The 20689-nt window shown below is 45.6% G+C and overlaps 1 protein-coding gene across 8 annotated transcripts in view; it reads right to left on the bottom strand.

Annotated features, from left to right (window-relative positions):
* The window catches only part of PECAM1 (platelet and endothelial cell adhesion molecule 1), an 83953-nt gene that overhangs the window by 25218 nt on the left and 38046 nt on the right, over positions 1-20689 (bottom strand). For 6 of the 8 annotated variants that reach the window (XM_050762422.1, XM_050762423.1, XM_050762424.1 and 3 more), the window contains 8 exons: positions 18296-18544; positions 15173-15448; positions 11126-11413; positions 9962-10069; positions 8548-8575; positions 7444-7517; positions 4244-4297; positions 2046-2108 (listed from right to left, as the gene is read on the bottom strand). In XM_050762422.1, the coding sequence (XP_050618379.1) occupies positions 2046-2108; positions 4244-4297; positions 7444-7517; positions 8548-8575; positions 9962-10069; positions 11126-11413; positions 15173-15448; positions 18296-18544 (1140 nt within the window). The remainder of the gene's footprint in view (positions 1-2045; positions 2109-4243; positions 4298-7443; positions 7518-8547; positions 8576-9961; positions 10070-11125; positions 11414-15172; positions 15449-18295; positions 18545-20689) is intronic. The other 2 variants (XM_050762427.1, XM_050762428.1) reach the window with 1 other exon arrangement.

Here is a 20689-nt window from a genome sequence, read left to right as displayed (position 1 = left end):
GGCAATGATCCCAGGGAGCTTCCCAGCTGGGCAGGAAGATTCTGAGACTGCTTCCTTTGAGCATGCAGGAGCCACTGTTTCCTTTGAGCGTGCAGGAGTGTGCAGTGACCCCCGGGGACTGTGTACTGCCCAATCTGGATTAGCAAAGGAAGAGGAGGGTTAGGAGATGCATTTTTAATTTTTTTTTAGACACAGTCTTGCTCTGCCGCCCAGGCTGGAAAGCAGGGGCGTGATCTTGGCTCACTGCAACTTCTGCCTCCTGGGTTCAAGCGATTCTTCTGCCTCGGCCTCCCCAGTAGCTTGGATTACAGGCACGCGCCACGACACCCAGCTAATGTTTGTATTTTTAGTAGAGATGGGGTTTCACCGTGTTGGCCAGGCTGGTCTCAAACTCCTGGCCTCAAGTGATCCGCCTGCCTTGGCCCCCCAAAGTACTGGGATTTCAGGTGTGAGCCGCCGTGCCTGGCCAGGAGATGCATGTTTTTTATGGTGCCCAAAGCAAATGAGATTGATGTTCTAGCATTTGCTATGAAGCAGCCCACTCTGCATCCATTTCCCCAGCACAGAATCAGAGACAGGGACTTCCAGGCCAGCCTGCCCTTGAGAGAACCACATACACAAAAACAAAACCCAAGGTGTAAAATCAGTGCCACTGCTCACACGGACAGGGATCTTGTGCTTTCAAAAGCCTTTACTTAAGTGTCCCTCTAAATGGCAAAGCACTCGATACCTTGAAACATGCATTTGATTTACACATATTCAGTCTGCACAAGCAACTTTAGGAACACACTGGGTGTGGGCAAGGGGTCTACCTCTGGAAAGGACAAATTGCTCAGTACTTCCTAATTCCCTGGCACTTAGTAAGTGCTTAATAAATCTTACCTATTATTAGTAGTATCATAACTAATAATTATCAAAAATTGGCCAGGTGTGGTGGCTTCTGCCTGTAATCCCAGCACTTTGGGAGACAAAAGTGGGTAGATCGCTTGAACCCAGGAATTTGAGACCAGCCAGGGCAACATGGCGAAACTCTGTCTCTATTTTTCTTTAATTAAGTTTTAAAATTATTGAGGCTGGGTATGGTGGCTCATGCCTGTAATCCCAGCACTTTGGGAGGCTGAGGCGGGTGGATCATTTGAGGTCAGAAGTTCGAATTCACGCTGGCCAACATGGTGAAACCCCATCTCCACTAAAAATACAAAAAAAAAAAAAAATTTGCCGGCTGTGGTGGTGCACACCTGTAATCCCAGCTACTCAGGAGGCTGAGGCGGGAGAATCGCTTGAACCCAGGAGGCAGAGGTTGCAGTGAGCTGAGATTGCATCACTGCACTCCAGCCTGGGCAACAGAGTGAGACTCTGTCTCACCAAAGAAAAAAATATATATATATTATAAAAAATATATAAATAATATAAATATATTATACATAAAATATATAAAAATAAAAATACATAAAATATATTATAAAAATATATTGTATATACACAAAGAAAACATATATATATATATATATATTTTTTTTTTTTTTTTTTTTTTGAGATGGAGTCTTGCTTTGTCACCCAGTCTGGAATGCAGTGGTACAATCTCAGCTCACTGCAACCTCTGCCTTCCAGGTTCAAGCGATTCTCCTGCCTCAGCCTCCTGAGTAGCTGGGATTACAGGTGCCCGCCACCAGAGCCAGCTAATTTTTGTATTTTTAGTAGAGACAGGGTTTCACCATGTTGGTCAGGCTGGTCTCGAACTCCTGACCTCAGGTGATCCACGCACCTTGGCCTCCCAAAGTGCTAGGATTACAGGTGTGAGCCACTGTGCCTGGTCTTGTTTTTTTTTTTCTTTTAAATTATTGAAATTTTATAGCTCAGAGACAGGTCCAGGGCCAGGGCCTTTGCTCCTTCCAGTCTTAGCAGGCCGGTAGGTCTGCTAATCACTTCCTTTGGAGTGACTGAGGGTGCACAGACTCTTCTCACTGAACACAGCAGCGCCCCACCCCTGGGGTTTACACCCAAGCCAAAGGCAATGTCTGGGGACTCACTCGAGTGGCACTTACCTTTGTGAGGCTCAGCTAAGGACACTTGCACTTCCGTGTACTGCACATCTGAGGTCAGAGGCTCTGCTCAAAGAAACCACAGCAACTTGTTGTTTAGGTGGAGTCTCTTGTGGGCACTTCAGATCATAGAAGTAGAGACTTTCCTTTCTGGTTTTTTTTTTTTTTTGAGACAGAGTCTCACTGTGTTGCCCAGGCTGGAGTACAGTGGTGTGATCTTAGCTAACTACAGCCTCCACCTTCTGGATTCAAGTGATTCTCCTGCCTCAGCCTCCTGAGTAGCTGGGATTACAGGTGTGCACCACCACGCCCAGCTAATTTTTGTATTTTTAGTAGAGACAGGGTTAATTTTTGTATTTTCAGTAGAGACAGGGTTAATTTTTGTATTTTTAGTAGAGGCAGGGTTAATTTTTGTATTTTTAGTAGAGACAGGGTTAATTTTTGTATTTTTAGTAGAGACAGGGTTTCACCATATTGGCCAGGCTGGTTTTGAACTCCTGACCTCAAGTGATCCGCCCACCTCAGCCTCCCAAAGTGTTGGGATTACAGGCATGAGCCACTGCGCCTGGCCAGATTTTCATTCAGGTTATTAAAGTATTCTGTATTTTGAAGGGGCAGCCAGACACAGGCTTAATTCCATTCGGGATGAGGAAGGGAGTACAAACCCCCGCACTGGTCCAGGAGACAGACACAGGGCCTCGGGGCCCATGGTTTCCTCCCTGACTCCTGTTACCAAGATGTGGAGGGACCCCCTGGCCTAGGTCCCTGTTTCTACAGTGGGGAGACTTGGAACAGGTCAGTAGAGACAGAAAACAGCCCAGTATCAGCCCCAGCAGTTCTCCCAGTTTAGTCTCACTCAAGATGCTGGAAGCCTTCTCCACAGCCATAGGCAAAGCTGCCTCCGAGACCAAGAGGATTTCAGGAAATGGGGAACAGGGGTCACTAGCCTAAAATACTTGGAAGTATGAGGCATACAAGTGAATGAAATCGCCCAGGGTACAAGGTGAAAGCTAGAAAAGTAGTTTGTCTTCAAGTCAAAAATATTACTGTTTTGTTTTTAAAGCCCTAAAGAACGGGGACTCTCATCAGCTACCAAAACAATGATTCTGCAGTCAAAGATACATTTCAGGCTGAGTGTGGTGGCTCATGCCTCTAATCCCAGTACTTTGGGAGGCTGAGGCGGGCAGATCACCTGAGGTCAGGAGTTCATCAGCCTGGCCAACATGGTAAAAACTCACCAATACGAAAAATACAAAAATTAACTGGGGGTGGTGACACACACCTGTCATCCCAGCTACTTGGGAGGCTGAGGCACAAGAATGGCTTGAACCCAGTAGGCAGAGGCTGTAGTGAGCCGAGATTGTGCCACTGTACTCCAGCTTGCGCGACAGAGTAAGACTCTGTATAAAAAAAAAAAAAAAAAAAAAAAAAGAGCCAGGCGCAGTGGCTCACACCTGCAATTCCAGCATTTTGGGAGGCTGAGGCGGGCGGATAACGAGGTCAGGAGTTCAAGACCAGCCTGGCCAAAACAGTGAAACCCTGTCTCTACTAAAAATACAAAAATTAGCTGGGCGTGGTGGCGGGCGCCTGTAGTCCTGGTTACTTGGGAGGCTGAGGCAGGAGAATTGCTTGAACCCGGGAGGTGGAGGTTGCAGTGAGTCGAGATCGCACCACTGCACTCCAGCCTGGGTGACAGAACAAGACTCTTGTCTCAAGAAAAAAAAAAAGAAAGAAAGGAAGAGATCTTACCGGAATCCTTTCTCTTCCTTAGGAGCCTTAGCTCCCATGGCAGCAGCCCAGGGCAAAAGGAATTTTGAAAAATGATTTAGTCCAATCCCTCAGTGCTTCAGGCAGAAGCGAGCAGTACAATTGTCTTTAAAAATCACCACCTCAATACCCAAGAGAAAAGAGGTCCCACTGCCTTACCCAGTAGCCCATTATGAGTCAGGAAGTTGTTTTTCGGATATAACCCAGTTCTTCCCTACTTTGATTTAGGTGACTTTCCTACTGAGGACACTAGATAGCATCTCTGGTGAAAGCAACTAGCCACCTCCCTTGACGCATCAGCTGGGTACAGGGTCATTAAGAGAGGTGGGAAATTATCCACAGTCCTTCAAGTTTTAGTTTTCTTTTCCTGTGAGTCTTTTTTTTTTTTTAATGTAAAAGTTGGTTCTAATAAAAACATGTAATTAGATAATTACCTTTATTATCATTTATTGGTTTCATTGCATGGTTTCCGACATCATCATTGTGACCTAGTTGAAAAATAACAAGTAGAATGAGTGACAAGGGAAATTCTAGTTTTCTAAAACCTTTTAAAAATTCAGTGCTCCCAACAAAGTCAAGTCTGATTTATTCAGTGTAGTGACAGTCAGCATTGTTTCTGAGTCCTGGGTCCCCTCGTTGGTCTCCCTGTGGCCTCCATTTGACCTACTGTGTAGTCTTTTTCTTTTTTTTTTTTTTTTTTTTTTTGAGACGATGTCTTGCTCTGTTACCCAGGCTGGAGTGCAGTGGTGCGATCTTGGCTTACTGCAGCCTCTTCCTCCTGGGTTCCAGCGATTCTCCTGCCTCAGCCTCCTGGGTAGCTGGGATTATAGGAGTGCACCACCACACCCGGCTGCTTTTTGTATTTTTAGTAGAGTTGGGATTTCACCATGTTGGCCAGGCTGGTCTCAAACTCCTGACCTCATGTGATCTACCCGCCTTGGCCTCCCAAAGTGCTGGGATTACAGTCGTGAGCCACCGTGCCAGGCCTGTGTGGTCTTTTTCTAACACTGGTGGGACATCTACCATCCCATGGCAGAGGCACTTCTGTTTGTGAACTATTTGGAATTCAGAATTGTTCAATGTGAGCAAGTTCATGAGAAATTCTGGAAGGGACCAGCTAGTACTCATAAACATGAAGGACATTAGTTAATTAAGCCTGTCTAGTTGGAGAACTGGATTGATGAAAACATAGTTTAAAGAAATAGCAGTATCTCCAGGTTATCATCTCAGTGGGCATGGACAAAGACCACTTTTGTCTTTTTTTTTTAATTAAGTTGTCCTTTATTACAAAGAATTCTTACAAATGTCACAAATACTATTCTTGAACACACGGTTTTCCATCATGTATTTGAATTAATTACTATCATAATTATTAAAATATATTTATAAATTGAAATAATCTATGCAGAGATGATATAATAAGAATTGGAGTATTTGGAAATTTGGAGAAAAATCTTATTTTCATATAAACCTATATCAACATTTAATTTAGTTAAATGTTGTACTTATATATAAATAATACAAATCACCGACAGAAGCCCCTTATGCCAAAAAGGTATTATTTTTTCTGTAGCAGTAGATTACTTTTTGGTAAATATTTACCTTTTTTTTTTTTTTTTTTTTAAGAGATGGGGGGGGTCTCGTTTTGTTGCACAGGCTGGTCTTGAACTCCTGGCCTCAAGTGATCCTCCCACCTCAGCTTCCCAAAGAGCTGGGATTATAGGCATAAACTACCATGCCTGGCCTGAATATAGTTCCTTCCTTCCTTCCTTCCTTCCTTCCTTCCTTCCTTCCTTCCTTCCTTCCTTCCTTCCTTCCTTTCTTTTTCTTTCTTTCTTTGAGATAGAGTTTCACTCTTGTTGCTCAGGCTGGAGTGCAATGTTGTGATCTCAGGTCACTGCAACCTCCGCCTCCCAGGTTCAAGCGATTCTCCTGCCTCAGCCTCCTGAGTAGCTGGGATTACAAGCATGCACACCATGCCTGGCTAATTTTTTGCATTTCTAGTAGAGACAGGGTTACGCCATGTTGGCCAGGGTGGTTTTAAACTCCTGACCTCAAGTGATCCACCTGCCTCGGCCTCCCAAAGTGTTGAAATTACAGGCATGAGCCACCACGCACAGCCTAGAATATAGTTTCTTAAACAATATATTTGCTCTTTTCTATTTACTGACACACTACTTTTATTACTACAAATATTTTATTTTCCTTTTTTAAAGTTTATGACTCAGTACTATATGAATTACTCAATTCTGAAAACATATTTCTCAAGCAAAATATGTCTCTGTAAAAGGTATATCCTAAAAATTTCTTATTTTGTGAGATACTTATAGAATTAGAAAAGAACGTGAGCATTCTCTGACCAAACCTGCTGATAAAGCAATAAAAGTGGCTGGGCTCAGCGGCTCACACCCGTAATCCAGTACTTTGGGAGGCCAAGGCAGAAGGATTGCTTAAGCCCAGGAGTCTGAAACTAGTGGATTGTAGAGTGCCATCTCTACAAAAAATAAAAATTAGCTGGGCATGGTGGTGCATGCCTGTGATCCCAGCTACTCAGGAGGTTGAGATGGGAGGATCACCTCAGCCTGGGAGGTAGAGGCTGCAGTGAGGTGAGATTGCACCACTGCAGGCCTAGGAAGACCCTGTGAAAGGAAAGAAAGGAAGGGAAGGGGAGGGGAGGGGAGGGGAGGGGAGGGGGAGGGGAGGGGAGGGGAGGGGAGGGGAGGGGAGGGGAGGGGGAGGGGAGGGGAAGGGGAAGGGAAGGGAAGGGAGGGGAAGGGAAGGGAAGGGAAGAAGGAAGGGAGGGAGGGAGGGAGGGAGGGAGGGGGAGGAAGGAAGGAAGGAAGGAAGGAAGGAAGGAAGGAAGGAAGGAAGGAAGGAAGGAAGGAAGGAAGGAAGGAAGGAAGGAAAGAGAAGAAGAAGAAAGAAAGAAGGAAAGAAGGAAGGAAGGAAGAAAGAAAAGAGGAAGAGTGTTCCAAATTTGGTCTGGGACAGGACTTTTTGTGTGATGTAATTATAGCCCCCTCTGGGAAGTAAGTAGCATCCCTGCTGAAATGCTTGAGCAATTTTCTTACTAAGCTGGGATTAAGAACTCCTAGGACTGGCTATCATTCAGCTGAGCTGACCCTGATGCTAGTGATGAGCCTTATGACTAGATATTTCTTAATTGGAACACTTTTTTTTTTTATGCCTCTACTAAGAGAATATTGAAATTGCTTTCCCTTTGTGGCAAATTTGAAGGAAAACTGTCTTGTGCTTGTAATACTTCCATCTAAGAAGGTGTTTTACCAGTGTTTTCATTCAATATCTGGTCTCTGTCTTGAAAATGGAGAATGATAATATTATGCTGGAACAATGTCAAAGTCTTTGAAGTAACAAGGCGTTATGATTATTCTCCATCTTTCATCTACGGGGAGTTTAGAAGGTGGCGAAGTTAGAATAAAATGTGCTACCTTTCCTTTTACGTTTCTGTATATTAGCTCACGGCCCAGTGGCTGATGAGATGAAGTACCCTGTTGAAGCCAGGGTTTCTCTTCCAACTGCATTCCCACTACTTACAAATTCTGCTTCTGAGAGGGATAAGGAAGTATGTAGCAAGCTGGGGAAAATTAGCAATGGCAGGAGACCATGACTTTACCGTAGTGACTGTTAGCTTCCATACTGGGATCTGACATTTTCTCGTTGTTGGAGTTCAGAAGTGGTACTGCTGGCCTTAAAATGAAATATAAAAAGGGAAAACAACATATAGATATATTTCTTGTTGTTATTCTAACCCCAAACCAATGAAGTAATCAAAGGAAGATCATGAGAAAACCAGGAAGAGTTTTCCAAGGTAAGGAAAACTTAACTCACTCTCTCATTTGGAAAACTAATATTTTTTGGTAGCTCCAAGGATTATGTGAAAAAACTTTTTTTTTTTTTAGACAGAGTCTCACTCTGTTGTCCAGGCTGGAGTGCAGCAGTGCAATCTTGCCTCACTGCAGCCTCCGCCTCCTGGGTTCAAGCGATTCTCATGCCTCAGCCTCCCAAGTAGCTGGGATTTCAGGAGTGCACCACCATGCCTGGTTACTTTTTGTATTTTTAGTAGAGATGGGGTTTCACCATGTTAGCCAGGCGGGTCTTGAACTCCTGACCTCAGGTGATCTGCCCGCCTTGGCATCCCAAGGTGCTGGGATTACAGGCGTGAGCCACCATGCTTGGCAGTGATAAAACTTTTTCCTATTAAAATAAGTATCAGGACCAAAGGGGACATGAATACCGGGAGTCCTTCACAGGCTACTCCCAAGCCCCTGAATTCCTTATGCTGTGCTATGTTTCTCTCTGGAACAGAGCAATCATTTCTATACTTTTGGATTTCAGATTTCAGGAACTGTAAAGGTAGTAAAACTGTTTTTTAAATGCCAACTCTATTTTGCCAAATTAAAAAAAATCATCTACTACCATTATAATTTCATAAGGAAAAGGAGATTTCACAAATAATCATGTAGGAAGGACATGATCTCAGAATAAAAGCCATTCCTCTCCATGAAAGGACAATTGGCAACCTTCCACTGAGATATGCGCGCGCGCGTGCGTACACACACACACACACACACACACACACAAAACTCACACCCAAGGAAGGCCTATATTTTTCTGAGTTTGCCAGAGCCACTGAAAACTTCCTAATGACCAGAACCTCGCTTCAGACATGTCCACTGTGCTCACAGAGCAGCCGCCCCCTTCTTACAACTACACTCACCTGGACATTTCCACTGGCATCTGCTTGGCTTTAAAAAAGAAAAAGAAAAATCAAAGTCAGTATATGGTGCCCACCTCCATACTACTCTAATGGCCAAAACGCCAATTACTTTGCACTAACCTAATAGATAGAAAACACTTTCTTTTCTTTCTTTTACTCCTAGTAAGCTGTGAAGGAACACTCTTTTCAACTACATTTGACTTTCCAGAAGATTGAATACCCAGAAAAAGAGAGAAAAGGAAGCCAAACATATTCACTCTTTTACAAAAGACAGAAAAGAAAGAGGTATTCTCTTGGTTTTATATCAAGATATTTCCCCAGAAACATGATCTCTTGACTATTTTAGCCAGAAGTGATTTTTGTTAGTGAAATGTGATGGAAAAAGAGACAATGACACAGGAATCAGATCAGCCAGATAAGCAGGCAGCTCTCTCCCTCTCTTTCTCTCTCTCTCTCTTTTTGAGACAGAGTCTTGCTCTGTTGCCCAGGCCGGAGTACAGTGGTATGATCTGGGCTCACTGGGTTCAAGGGATTCTCCTGCCTCAGCCTCCCGAGTAGCTGCGATTACAGGCGCCCATCATCACGTCTGGCCAATTTTTGTATTTTTAGTAGAGATCGGGGTTTCGCCATGTTGTCCCAACTAGTCTTGAACTCTTGACCTCAAGTGATCCACCTGCCTTGGCTCCCAAAGTGCTGGAATTACAGGTGTGAGCCACCGTGCCTGACCACTCTCTTTGATTCCAGATAATCACAAAAAGTAAAGGCCAAATCAATCCCTGCACTTGGAACTCGAAGCTGGCCTGAGACCAATGCGAGGGTGTTGCTCTGTCTTCCCTGATGGGTAGCAGCTTTCCTGACAAAACCCAGGGCCCCTCCTCATCCCATCTGCCCCTCCCATCCTAGGCAGCAGCACCAGAGGCTCCAAAAGAACCTACCTTATCCCACAAAAAATTTTTTGCAGAATTTACTGATGCTCTGCCCTTTTCCTTGAGTCTTGGACAGCTGACTCTGATTCCTGGTTATTGAGTGGTCCTGGCTGCTCAGCTGGGCTTACTTAGCTAACCCCAAGCATAGGGTAGAAGTCATAGCACAACTACCAGGTTAATTACTAAGCAATCAATGTGTGTGTGTAACATGTGGGTGTTATGCGCATGTATGTGTCTCCAAGACCCTTGCATCCCACTCTGCATGCATTACAGGACTAGGTGTGGACAAATCTACAGAAATGGCTTCTTCTAACCACACGAAGATGCAATTTCCCCCCAAATTTATCTTTTCTGGTTTGCCCAACGAGGAAAGTAATAGCTTTCGTTTTTGCCTAGCTGAATCCAGGGGTCGGAAAAGCACCACGTATCCCTGGCTGGTTTCCTGGCAAGGACGACCAGTCAGTATGGAAGGAAAGAACTATGCTCACCCTTGGCTTTCCTCAGAAAATAACATTTGGCCCCAATGATCAAGAAAGCAATGATCACTCCGATGACAACCACTGCAATAAGTCCTTTCTTCCATGCGGCAAGAACGACTGAAAAACAAAACAAAAAAAAATTTTTTTTTTATATAGGCTCTTCCTCTACCAGGAAGACATAACATCAGGCTTAAGCAACAAAAGTCAGACTGATTCTCACAGCTCTTGTAACTGGCAGCTTGCCAAATACCTCTGAGGGGTTCTGCACTCAGAGCTGGTGCAGAAATGATTGTTTCTGCTACAAATAGAGGTCAGCTCTGGTCCTCAAGGAGGGAACAAACCAGCTTTGCTGGGGTAGACTTTTTTTTCTTTCTTTTTTGAAACAGGGTCTCACTCTGTCACCCAGGCTAGAGGCTGATCACAGCTCACTGCAGCCTCAACTTCCCGGGCTTGAGCAATCTTCCCACCTCAGCCTCCCGAGTAGCTGGGACTACAGGAGCACACCACCACACTCGGCTATTTTTTGTTGGTTTGATTTTTGAGGCAGAGTCTTGCTCTGTTGCCCAGGCTGGAGTGCAGTGGGGCAACCTCTGCTTACTGCAACCTCTGCCTTCTGGGTTCAAGTGTTTCTCATGTCTCAGCCTCCCGAGTAGCTGGGATTACAGGTATCAGCCACTGCGCCCAGCCTATTTTTGTACTTTTCGTAGAGACGGGGTTTCACCATGCTGCCCAGGCTGGTCTCCAACTCCAGGGCCCAAGTGGAGTAGACTCCTTTTTGGCGTGTATGTTCAGTCCTCTTCCTCTCCAGGAAACCACCCCCACCCACATAAGTGGGCTCCCCAACCATGTCTGTTCTGCGTGACCCAATCCACTTGGCCACAGGTGGTCTGTGGGTAGATGTCTGACCCAAGGTGCCTCAATGGTGAGTCTTCCAAGAATTTGTAATTGGAACAATGTGACATTCTTCCAATTCCTTATAATAATCAATTCCTCTTTTTTACTTAATTCTAGTGGGTTTCTGTCACTTGCAACCAAGAGCCTGGAGGACGTTAAGTCTCCTAGCCTTCAGTCACAAGAGCTAAACTCCCCCCAACTCCCTCTTACAAGGGGTGTGTTTTCTGGTCTTGCCCTTGGGAGCCCACAGCACAGCTTGCTGTGGAGACCCTGACTCACCTCTGACTGTCAGTATTTTGCTTCTGGGGACACTGGAGGCATGGTTGGCTCTGTTGAAGGCTGTGCAGTAATACTCCCCCTCCTGCTCCTTGCTAGCCTTCGGCTTGGTCCAAAATTCCTGGGTGGCATTCAAGGTCGTTTGGTGGAAGGGTTTGCCCTCCTTTTCCCTGTAAAACCTATAGGTGATGGGACCAGATCCTTCATTCACAGCGCATTGCAGCACAATGTCCTCTCCAGACTCCACAACCTTATTTGACAGGATAGAAATCTGGACCTCATCCACTGGGGCTGAAAAAGCAGGAAAAGGATTCACACTGAGCAAAGAAGGGCAGAGGAAGAGGAACATGAGACAGCCACCACTCAACTTTTTTTTTTTCCTCTGAGACAGAGTCCCACTCTTGTCACCCAGGCTGGAGTGCAGTGACGTAATCTCGGCTTACTGCAACCTCTGCCTCCTGGGTTCAAGCAAATCTCCTGCCTCAGCCTCCCGAATAGCTGGAATGACAAGTGCGCACCACCAGGCCCGGCTAACTTTTTGGATTTTGTTGTTGTTGTTGTTGTTGTTTTAGAGATGGGGTTTTGCCCTGTTGGCCAGGCTGGTCTTGAACTCCTGACCTCAAGTGATTTGCCCACCTCGGCCTTCCAAAATGCTGGGATTACAGGCATGAGACACCGTGCCAGGCCACAAACAATCTTGACCCACTGCCTTCTCCAGCTATCGGCCATTTTTTCTCCTTTTTCCTTTATGCTTTGACACCCTTATTTCCCACTTTCTTGTTACCCCTGAAATCTGACTGCACTCTTGTGTAGTCACGATCTTGTGACACTGCACTTTATCTCAAGTTTTGAAGAAACTAGGAAGGTCACCTGATTCCCCAACCAATGTCCCTGAGTCCCCTGCAGATTAAATTCAGTGGTAGATGCTCTTCCTCCAGGCTTCCAACCTCGGGCTCTCCACAGCTTTGCTGCTGCCCAGGTCTTACTGTGGAACTCAGCTTTTTCTGGGCTTCTGGGCTTCCTCATGACTCTGATTCTCTTCCTTTCTTACCTGGCACCCCTTTCTTATTCACTGGTTATTCTTTGTTTTGCCCTGAAGTATGAACTTTTTGTAAAATTCAGTCCTCCGTTTTCCGTCCCCATTCTCCTCCTGGGTGATTTCATCTACATGCAGAGCTTCTGTCTCCGAGCCACTGATGCCTAAACCTATGGCTCCAGTCCAAGTTACTTTCCTGAACTCCAAGTTTCCCTTTTCACCTGGGCATTTCCACCTGGAAGCCCAGCCAGCCTCCCTCCCTGTAGGTCCAAGCAGAACTCGGCTACCTCCTGTATCTGCTTTTCCTAGCTCCATCCTCAACTACCAAAATTCAGATCCTAAATTGTCTTCCCAAGTAGACTTTCCTTCTAGTGTGAGAGCAGATGGTCAGCAGATGGTATTGTGACTTATGAGTCACTCTGCTGTGAGTGCAGGCTGTGGTAAGACAACGGAAGAAGCCACGCTCCGGGCCTGGGACACCAGTGGGCTCAAATCCCAGTCCTACCACCCACCAGCTATCTGCCCTAAGCCTCACCTGCGTCATGATAGAACAATGACAATGCTATTACTGGTCTTCTGCGGTTATTGTGAGTTTCCATTGGAGCAATTTACTACAGTACTTCACACAGGGTTGCACACATGGTCAGTAAATGTGAGCCACTAATATCGACCCAGTTTAAACCAACAGCTTCACATGGGCTTCTGCATTAGCCTCTGACGTGCCATGAGGTCTGAAGTCCCCATGTCTGCTCCCTGACCCAGCCACCAGGTGGATCTTTCCGAGAACTCATTTGCATCCTGTCCTTCCTTCCATCTTTTGGCTTTTCACTGTACGCAGGACAGTTCCCTACTCCTGAGACTGGCACCTGACGCCCTTCACACTTAGGCTTACCCACTTTTTCAACTCATATCCAGTGATTCTCCATTCCCAACGTCCAGCCTTTGTTTCCAGCCATCTGATTTGGCCACAGTCCTTTTTTTTTTTTTTTTTTTTTTTTAAGATAGAGTCTCACTCTGTCACCTAGGCTGGAGTGCAGTGGCACGATATTGGCTTACTGCAACCTCCACCTCCTGGATTCAAGCGATTCTCCCGCCTCAGCCACCTGAGTAGCTGGGACTACAGGCACCCACCTCCACACTGGGCTAATTTTTGTATTTTTAGTAGAGACGGGGTTTCACCATGTTGGCCAAGTTAGTCTCAAACTCCTGGGCTCAAGTGATCCACCTGACTCGGCCTCCCAAAGTGCTGGGATTACAGGCACGAGCCACCTGGCCGCGCAGTCTTTTGAAGTGCCCCGTGGAACCTTTGGCTCATATGTCTGCTGGAGATGTTCAGCCATCTTCAGCCTTCTCTGCCCACCCATTCTCAAGCCCTGACTCCTCGCCCAGCTCTTTCACAATGTTTACCCACTGAAGCTAGATGACGTCTGACACACCCTGAATGGATAGTATATCACTGTAGGGATATAGTTCATGTGACAATTAACCAAACATTACCTTTAACATTTTTTCTATGCTTATTTGTATTATGATTCAGATGTTTCTCCATCATTTAATTAGGAGATCTTGTGTTTCTTATTACAGCTTTGAAACAAAGAATATGCCTTCTTTTTTGTATGCCTCACACCATTAGGTGCTTAGTCTATGTTAATGTTAATTTCTTTTTTTTTTTTTTTTTTTTTTTTGAGATGGAGTCTTGCTCTGTCGCCCAGGCTGCAGTGCAGTGGAATGATACCAGCTCACTGCAACCTCTGCCTCCCAGGTTCAAATGATTCTTGTGCCTCAGCCTCCTGAATAGCTGGGATTACAGGCACACACCACCACACCCAGCTAATTTTTTGTGTTTTTAGTAGAGACAGGGTTTCACCATGTTGGCCAGGCTGGTCTTGAATTCCTGACCTCAGGTGATCCGCTTGCCTCAGCCTCCCAAAGTGCTGGGATTACAGGTGTGAGCTACCTCACCCAGCCTATGGTAATATCAATTGAAAAGGTATGGCTACTGTTAGACTCTACATGAATAGAAGCAGGAATCCCTCCCTCCTATTCACATCCATCAGCAGCACGTATAGATAGGCAGTTACTAAACAAGAAGGACGAAGAGGAGGAATCCTTATGAAACTTTTTACGACAGGATGCAAAATATCTAAGACATGCAAGCAATGGCACTCCTGAGGCCTTCTGAAAGGCATGAGATAGAGGCTTAAAGTAAACCGTCCACCCCCAAGACAATGGTATATTTCTCTTGAGTATGATGAGAATTCCAGGCAAATGTTAGTAATTCCCATGAGACCACAGCCTGTAGCTCTCATTGCTGTGGATTTCACACAAGACAGGGTTGCCTGGCTAGGAGTCACAACAGCAGAGACCTGATCTATAATTCTCAGAACAGTATATCTGAAAAGGAGAAAGTGCCAAGGGAGCCCAAATGCAAAACTTCAGTGCTTTCTGCAGTCAGGACACTTTCATGCTTATCATATTTTAGCAGTTCGTTGAAAGGTTCTGGAAAGAGATTACATTGTCTTCATCAATAGCTCCCAGATATTTTCCAGCCTCCTTTACTGGGCCTTGGTCCTGCTTTGGTGCATATCTAGTGTATGGACTTTGCATAAGCACCCACTACTTCTCTCTCTCTCTCTTTTTTTTTCCAGATGGAGTTTTGCTGTTGTTGCCCAGGCTGGAGTGCAACGGCGCATCTTGGCTCAGTGCAACTGCTGCTTCCTGGGTTCAAGCAATTCTCATGCCTCAGCCTCCCAAGTAGCTGGGACTACAGGCGCCCGCCACTACGCCCAGCTAATTTTTGTATTTTTAGTAGAGATGGGGTTTCACCATGTTGGCCAGGCTGGTCTTGAACTCCTGACTTCAATGATTTGCCTGCCTTGGCCTCCCAAACTGCTGGGATTACAGGCATGAGCCACCGTGCTTGGCCCCCTACTTCACCTATTTTTCCCACAGTCCCTGGGCATGAACGAATGCCCCAAGCCCACATGATTTCTTCTCATAGCACAGCAACTTACCTATCACCTTCACCCTCAGAACTTCACTTAACATTTCGGCGTGGGAATGGCAGTTATCCGCAACACACTGGTATTCTACGTCTTCAGTGGGGTTGTCTTTGAATACCGCAGGATCATTTGAGTTCTTGGTACTATTCTCCAAAATTTTGCTTGTTTTTAATAGGTGATAAGAAATAGGTGAAGTTCCATTGATTGATCGGCAACTGACTTCGATGGTCTGTCCTTTTATGACCTCAAACTGGGCGTCATGAGAAATCCTGGGCTGGGAGAGCATTTCTAAAACAGAGGGAGAAACAATCCAAAAGGCACTGAAGGTACAAGCAAAGCATCCAGCCCAAGAGTTTCTCCTCCAAAGCCTGAGCTTTGCTTTCTGTCCCTGCTGTAATTTCAAATGCCTACCTGCCTTATTTACCTTTATAGGACACCTATGAGACTGACAGTCTGTGTGTGTGTGTGTGTGTGTGTGTGTGTGTGTGTGTGTGTGTGTGTGTATTTGAGACAGAGTCTCATTCTGTTACCCAGGCCGGAGTGCAGTGGTGCAATCACAGCTCACTACAACCTCCCGGAATCAAGCAATCCTCCCACCTCAGCCTCCCGAGTAGCTGGGACTATAGGTGCACACCACACCTAGCTAATTCTTTATTTTTTGTAGAGACAGGGTCTTGAACTCTTGGACTCAAGTGATCCTCCCACATCAGCTGCCCAAAGTGCTGGGATTATAAGTATGAGCCACCACACCTGGCCGAAGATATATGTATGTGTGTGTGTGTGTGTGTGTGTGTGTGTGTGTGTGTGTGTGTGTTTTGAGACAGAGTCTTGCTCTGTCACCCAGGCTGGAGTGCAATGGTGCAATCTTGGCTCACCGCAATCTCTACCTCCTGGGTCCAAGGGATTCTCCTGCCTCAGCCTCCCGAGTAGCTGGGATTACAGGTGCCTGCCACCACACCCTGCTAACTTTTGTATTTTTAGAAGAGAGGGGATTTCACCATGTTGGCCAGGCTGGTCTCAAACTCCTGACCTCAGGTAATCCACCCACCTTGGCCTCCCAAAGTGTTGGGATTACAGGGATAATCCACCAGGTCCAGACAATATATGTGTTTTTAAATTCTTCTCAGTCAGTCATGGTGGCTCATGCCTATAATCCCAGCACTTTGGGAGGCTGAGGTGGGTGGATCACCTGAGGTCAGGAGTTCAAGACCAGCCTGACCAACATGGAGAAACCCTGTCTCTACTGAAAATACAAAACTAGCTGGGCATGGTGGCGCATGCCTGTAATCCTAGCTACTAGGGAGGCTGAAGCAGGATAATCCCTTGAACCCAGGAGGCAGAGGTTTTGTTGAGCCGAGATCATGTCATTGCACTCCAACCTGGGCAACAAGAGCAAAACTCCATCTCAAAAAAAAAAAAGAAAGAAAGAAAGAAAGAAAGAAAACTCTTCTTAGTGCTTCAGTCTCTTAACAGATAAGAATTATATTAGGTCATTATTTAGGCATTAGGTTATTTAAACCTTATACAATGAGACTTCCTCCTCCCAAGAACAAAAAATAAAATAAAATGCAATAACACACATTTGTCTCTTGCATTCCTGCCTTTTGAGTTAGGTGGTTAGAGCACTGAAAATAGGCTAAAAATCCTGCTTCAGTTGAAGCTATAATAGAATCTTAGCTTGATAAAACACAGTCACAGGTTAAATGAAAGGATCATAACTGAACAATATAGTGACAGTGACAACGTAACTGGAGTTCTTTTTTTGTTGTTGTTGTTGAGGCGGAGTCTCGCTTTGTCTCCCAGGCTGGAGTGCAGTGGCCGGATCTCAGCTCACTGCAAGCTCCGCCTTCTGGGTTTACGCCATTCTCCTGCCTCAGCCTCCCGAGTAGCTGGGACTACAGGCGCCCGTCATCTCGCCCGGCTATTTTTTTGTATTTTTTAGTAGAAACGGGGTTTCACCGTGTTAACCAGGATGGTCTCGATCTCCTGACCTCGTGACCCGCCCATCTCGGCCTCCCAAAGTGCTGGGATTACAGGCTTGAGCCACCACGCCCGGCCTCGACTGGAGTTCTATAATCATCTAGAATCTCACCACCCAAAGTGTGGTCCAGAGACCAACAGCATCCACGTCACCAAAATGCTAGTTAGAGATGCAGAATCTGGCCCCATCTGGGCCTGAATTACTGAATCAGAACCTGTATTTTAACCAGGTCTTACGTGCACATTCAGGCCTGAGAAGCCCAGCTCCTGGTGGTCAAACACCTACATTCTGTCCACTAGAAGTCTTACCCTGTTGGGTTAGCCAGGTTACAGATTGAAAAAATGGAATTTTGATATTCTTGGCTGGGTGTGGTGGCCCACGCCTGTAATCCCAGGACATTGTGGGACCAAGGCGGGCAGATCGTGAGGTCAGGAGATCGAGACTATCCTAGCTAACATGGTGAAACCCTGTCTCTGCTAAAAATACAAAAAAAAATTAACCAGGTGTGGTTGCGGGTGCCTGTAGTCCCAGCTAGTCGGGAGGCTGAGGCAGGAGAATCATGTGAACCCAGGAGGCGGAGCTTGCAGTGAGCCCAGATCGTGCCACTGCACTCCAGCCTGGGCGACAGAGCAAGACTGCATCTCAAAAATAAATAAATAAATAAATAAATAAAAATAAGAAAAATAAAAATACAAAAATTAGCCAGATATGGTGGTGGGCACCTGTAATCCCAGCTACTCGCTGAGGCAGGAGAATCGCTTGAACCCAGGAGGCAGAGGTTGCAGTGAGCTGAGATTGTGCCACTGCACTCCAGCCTGGGAGAGAGAGTGAGACTCTGTCTCAAAGAAAAAAAAAAAAAATGTTTAACATTGACTAAGTAGTGTTTCCTTCCTGACCTTTTGGGTGGGTACTTGTTCCAGGAGGCAGAATCTTGCCAGAATCTTAGCACGTCAGAGGTCACATCATCGTCAGTGAATCAGTGCTCTGAGCAGGAGTACCTCCTTGTTTCTTTGGCCTTTTGATTTCACCCTTCTCTCCCTCTAGTTCTTACCCTGCCTGAGTCTGCTCAGACCGGATAGGGCGGCAGCTGCAGATAAATTTCCTTTCTCCCATTCAACCCCGGATGCCTTCTGAGTCAGCAATGATATACTCACCACATACGACTATCTGGACTGTGTTGCTTTTCTTGACCACTTTGTCAATACCTGCAGTGCAGATATACGTCCCACTGTCCCCCTTTGAGGCTATCTTGGTGAAATTTTGAGTCTGAGACACAATCGTGTCTCCCTTCTGGATGGTGAAATTGGCTGGAGGTGCTCCTGGGATGGAGCAGGACAGGTTCAGTCTTTCACCTTGGTCCAGACGTGTGAAGGAAGTTTCCAGTTCGGGCTTGGAAAATAGTTCTGAAACACAGTGAGTGGGAATGGAGCGAGATGTGTCTGGCCACCGCCCTAAAAGCCCCTTCCTGGAGAGGCCCTTGGGTCGGGTGCTCTTAGCAGAACCAACTTCCAACTTCCAGCAAAAAGTTTTCCTTTGCTTCTCATATACCTAATGATCACCCCAGTAAGGAATTAGGGCTCATTCTTTGCCTAGGATTCCAATGGCAGGTTTTCCTTTCTTGTTAATCCAATGTATTTCAATGACAAGGATTAGAAAAGTTTTGCCACTTGTTGTCAGGTGTGGTGGCTCACACCTGTAATCTCAGCACTTTGGGAGGCAGAGGTGGGTGGATCACCCAAGGTCAGGAGTTGAGACCAGCCTGAGCAACTTGGTGAAACCCCATCTCTAATAAAAATATAAAATTAGCCAGGCATGGTGGTGCCTGTAATCCCAGATACTCAGGAGGCTGAAGCAAGAGAATCCTTTGAACCCAGGAGGCAGAGGTTGCAGTGAGCTGAGATGGCTCCACTGCACTCCAGCCTAGGCAACAAGAGTGAAACTCCATTTCAAAAAAAAAAAAAGGAAAGGAAAGGAAAGTTTTGCAGCTTGTAATGCAGCAAATATTAATTCATGAATTCACTCATTTATTTATTCACTCACTCATTTCACCCCACAAGTATTTATTGCAGGTTCTCTCTGTGGTGGGCCCCTTGCTAGAGTAGCAGTGAATAAGAAACAGTCTCTGACTTCAAAGTGCTTACATTTAGTGGTTGATTTAGATGCACTGTTTGTGGCAGAGCCCATAGAAAAAACACTGAACTGGCAGGGCGTGGTGGCTCATGCCTATAATCCCAGCATTTTAGGAGGCTGTGGTGGGCGGATCACAAGGTCAGGAGATCAAGACGAGCCTGGCCAACGTGGTGAAACCCCGTCTCTACTAAAAACACAAAAAATATCTAGGTGTGGTGGCAGGGGCCTATAATCCCAGCTACTCAGGAGGCTGAGGCAGGAGAATCGCTTGAACTCGGGAGGTGGAGGTTGCAGTGAGCCGAGATCGCGCCACCTCACTCCAGCCTGGGCAACAAGAACAAAACTCAGTCTCAAAAAAAAAGAAAAGAAAAGAAAAAACACTGAACGTAGCCTTGGGGAATCAGGGAAAGGTCTCTTGGAGAAAGTTATCCAGGGAAAGTGTCTGAGACAGAATGTCTCAGTCCATCTGGGCTTCCATCACAAAATGCTGTAGACGGGCCTATTTATGTCTATGAATTCTTCACAGGTAAAACCAAGTCTTAGGTAGCCCTTTATCCCCAGTTAGTTGCCCAGCATACAGAAAATGCTCAATATGTGTTGAACTGGTACTTTTCTTTAATGAGATAGTATAAATTGTATCAGTAAAAAAATACCATGAGTCATCAAAATGTAAGTCATGACCAATATTTACTAAATTGCTAACACACACTATAGACCAGCAGGACCCAATGTATATGCCAATATCCCAGTTGTGTAGTTGGCAGCCTACCTATAGTGCTGGGGACTGTTGCTGACACTGAACACTCAATGCTTGTCACATAGGAGGCTTTTAGTAAATAAGAGAACAAATGAATGAATGAATGTATGAACGCAGACACACGAGAACACCTTCACCGTGCAATCAAGAAGTGCTGACTCTCTCTGTCCCCTGAAACATTGTCATCCAACACTCATTCCTTCATCCAACAAATATGTATTGACTTCCTACTGTGTGCCAGGCACTGTTCTAGGTGTTAAGGATGTAGCACTGAACAAAATAATGTTCCTGCTCTCAGCGGCTTACATTCTAGTGACTGCATACACATAATAAACAAGAAAGGTAGAGTATGTTTTTGGAAAAACATACTCTACCCTTTTTGGAAAAAAAGAAAAGAAAACGTATATAAACCCATCATACAGTGTTTGACGAAGGGTAATTGTTGTTATTTTTTTTTTTTTTTTTTTTTTTTTGAGACAGAATCTCACTCTGTGGCCCACGCTGGAGTACAGTGGCACAATCTCAGCTCACAGCAGCCTCTGCCTCCCAGGTTCAAGAGGTTCTTGTGCCTCAGCCTACCGAGTAGGTGAGATTACAGGCATGCTGCCATGCCCAGCTAATTTTTGTATTTTTAGTAGAGGTGGGGTTTTACCATATTGGC

This window comes from Macaca thibetana, chromosome 16 (assembly GCF_024542745.1).
Source record: "Macaca thibetana thibetana isolate TM-01 chromosome 16, ASM2454274v1, whole genome shotgun sequence".
Classification (NCBI taxonomy): domain Eukaryota; kingdom Metazoa; phylum Chordata; class Mammalia; order Primates; family Cercopithecidae; genus Macaca; species Macaca thibetana.
The sequence above is the reverse complement of the archived record's forward strand: the minus strand, read 5'-3'. Positions and strand labels throughout refer to the sequence as shown.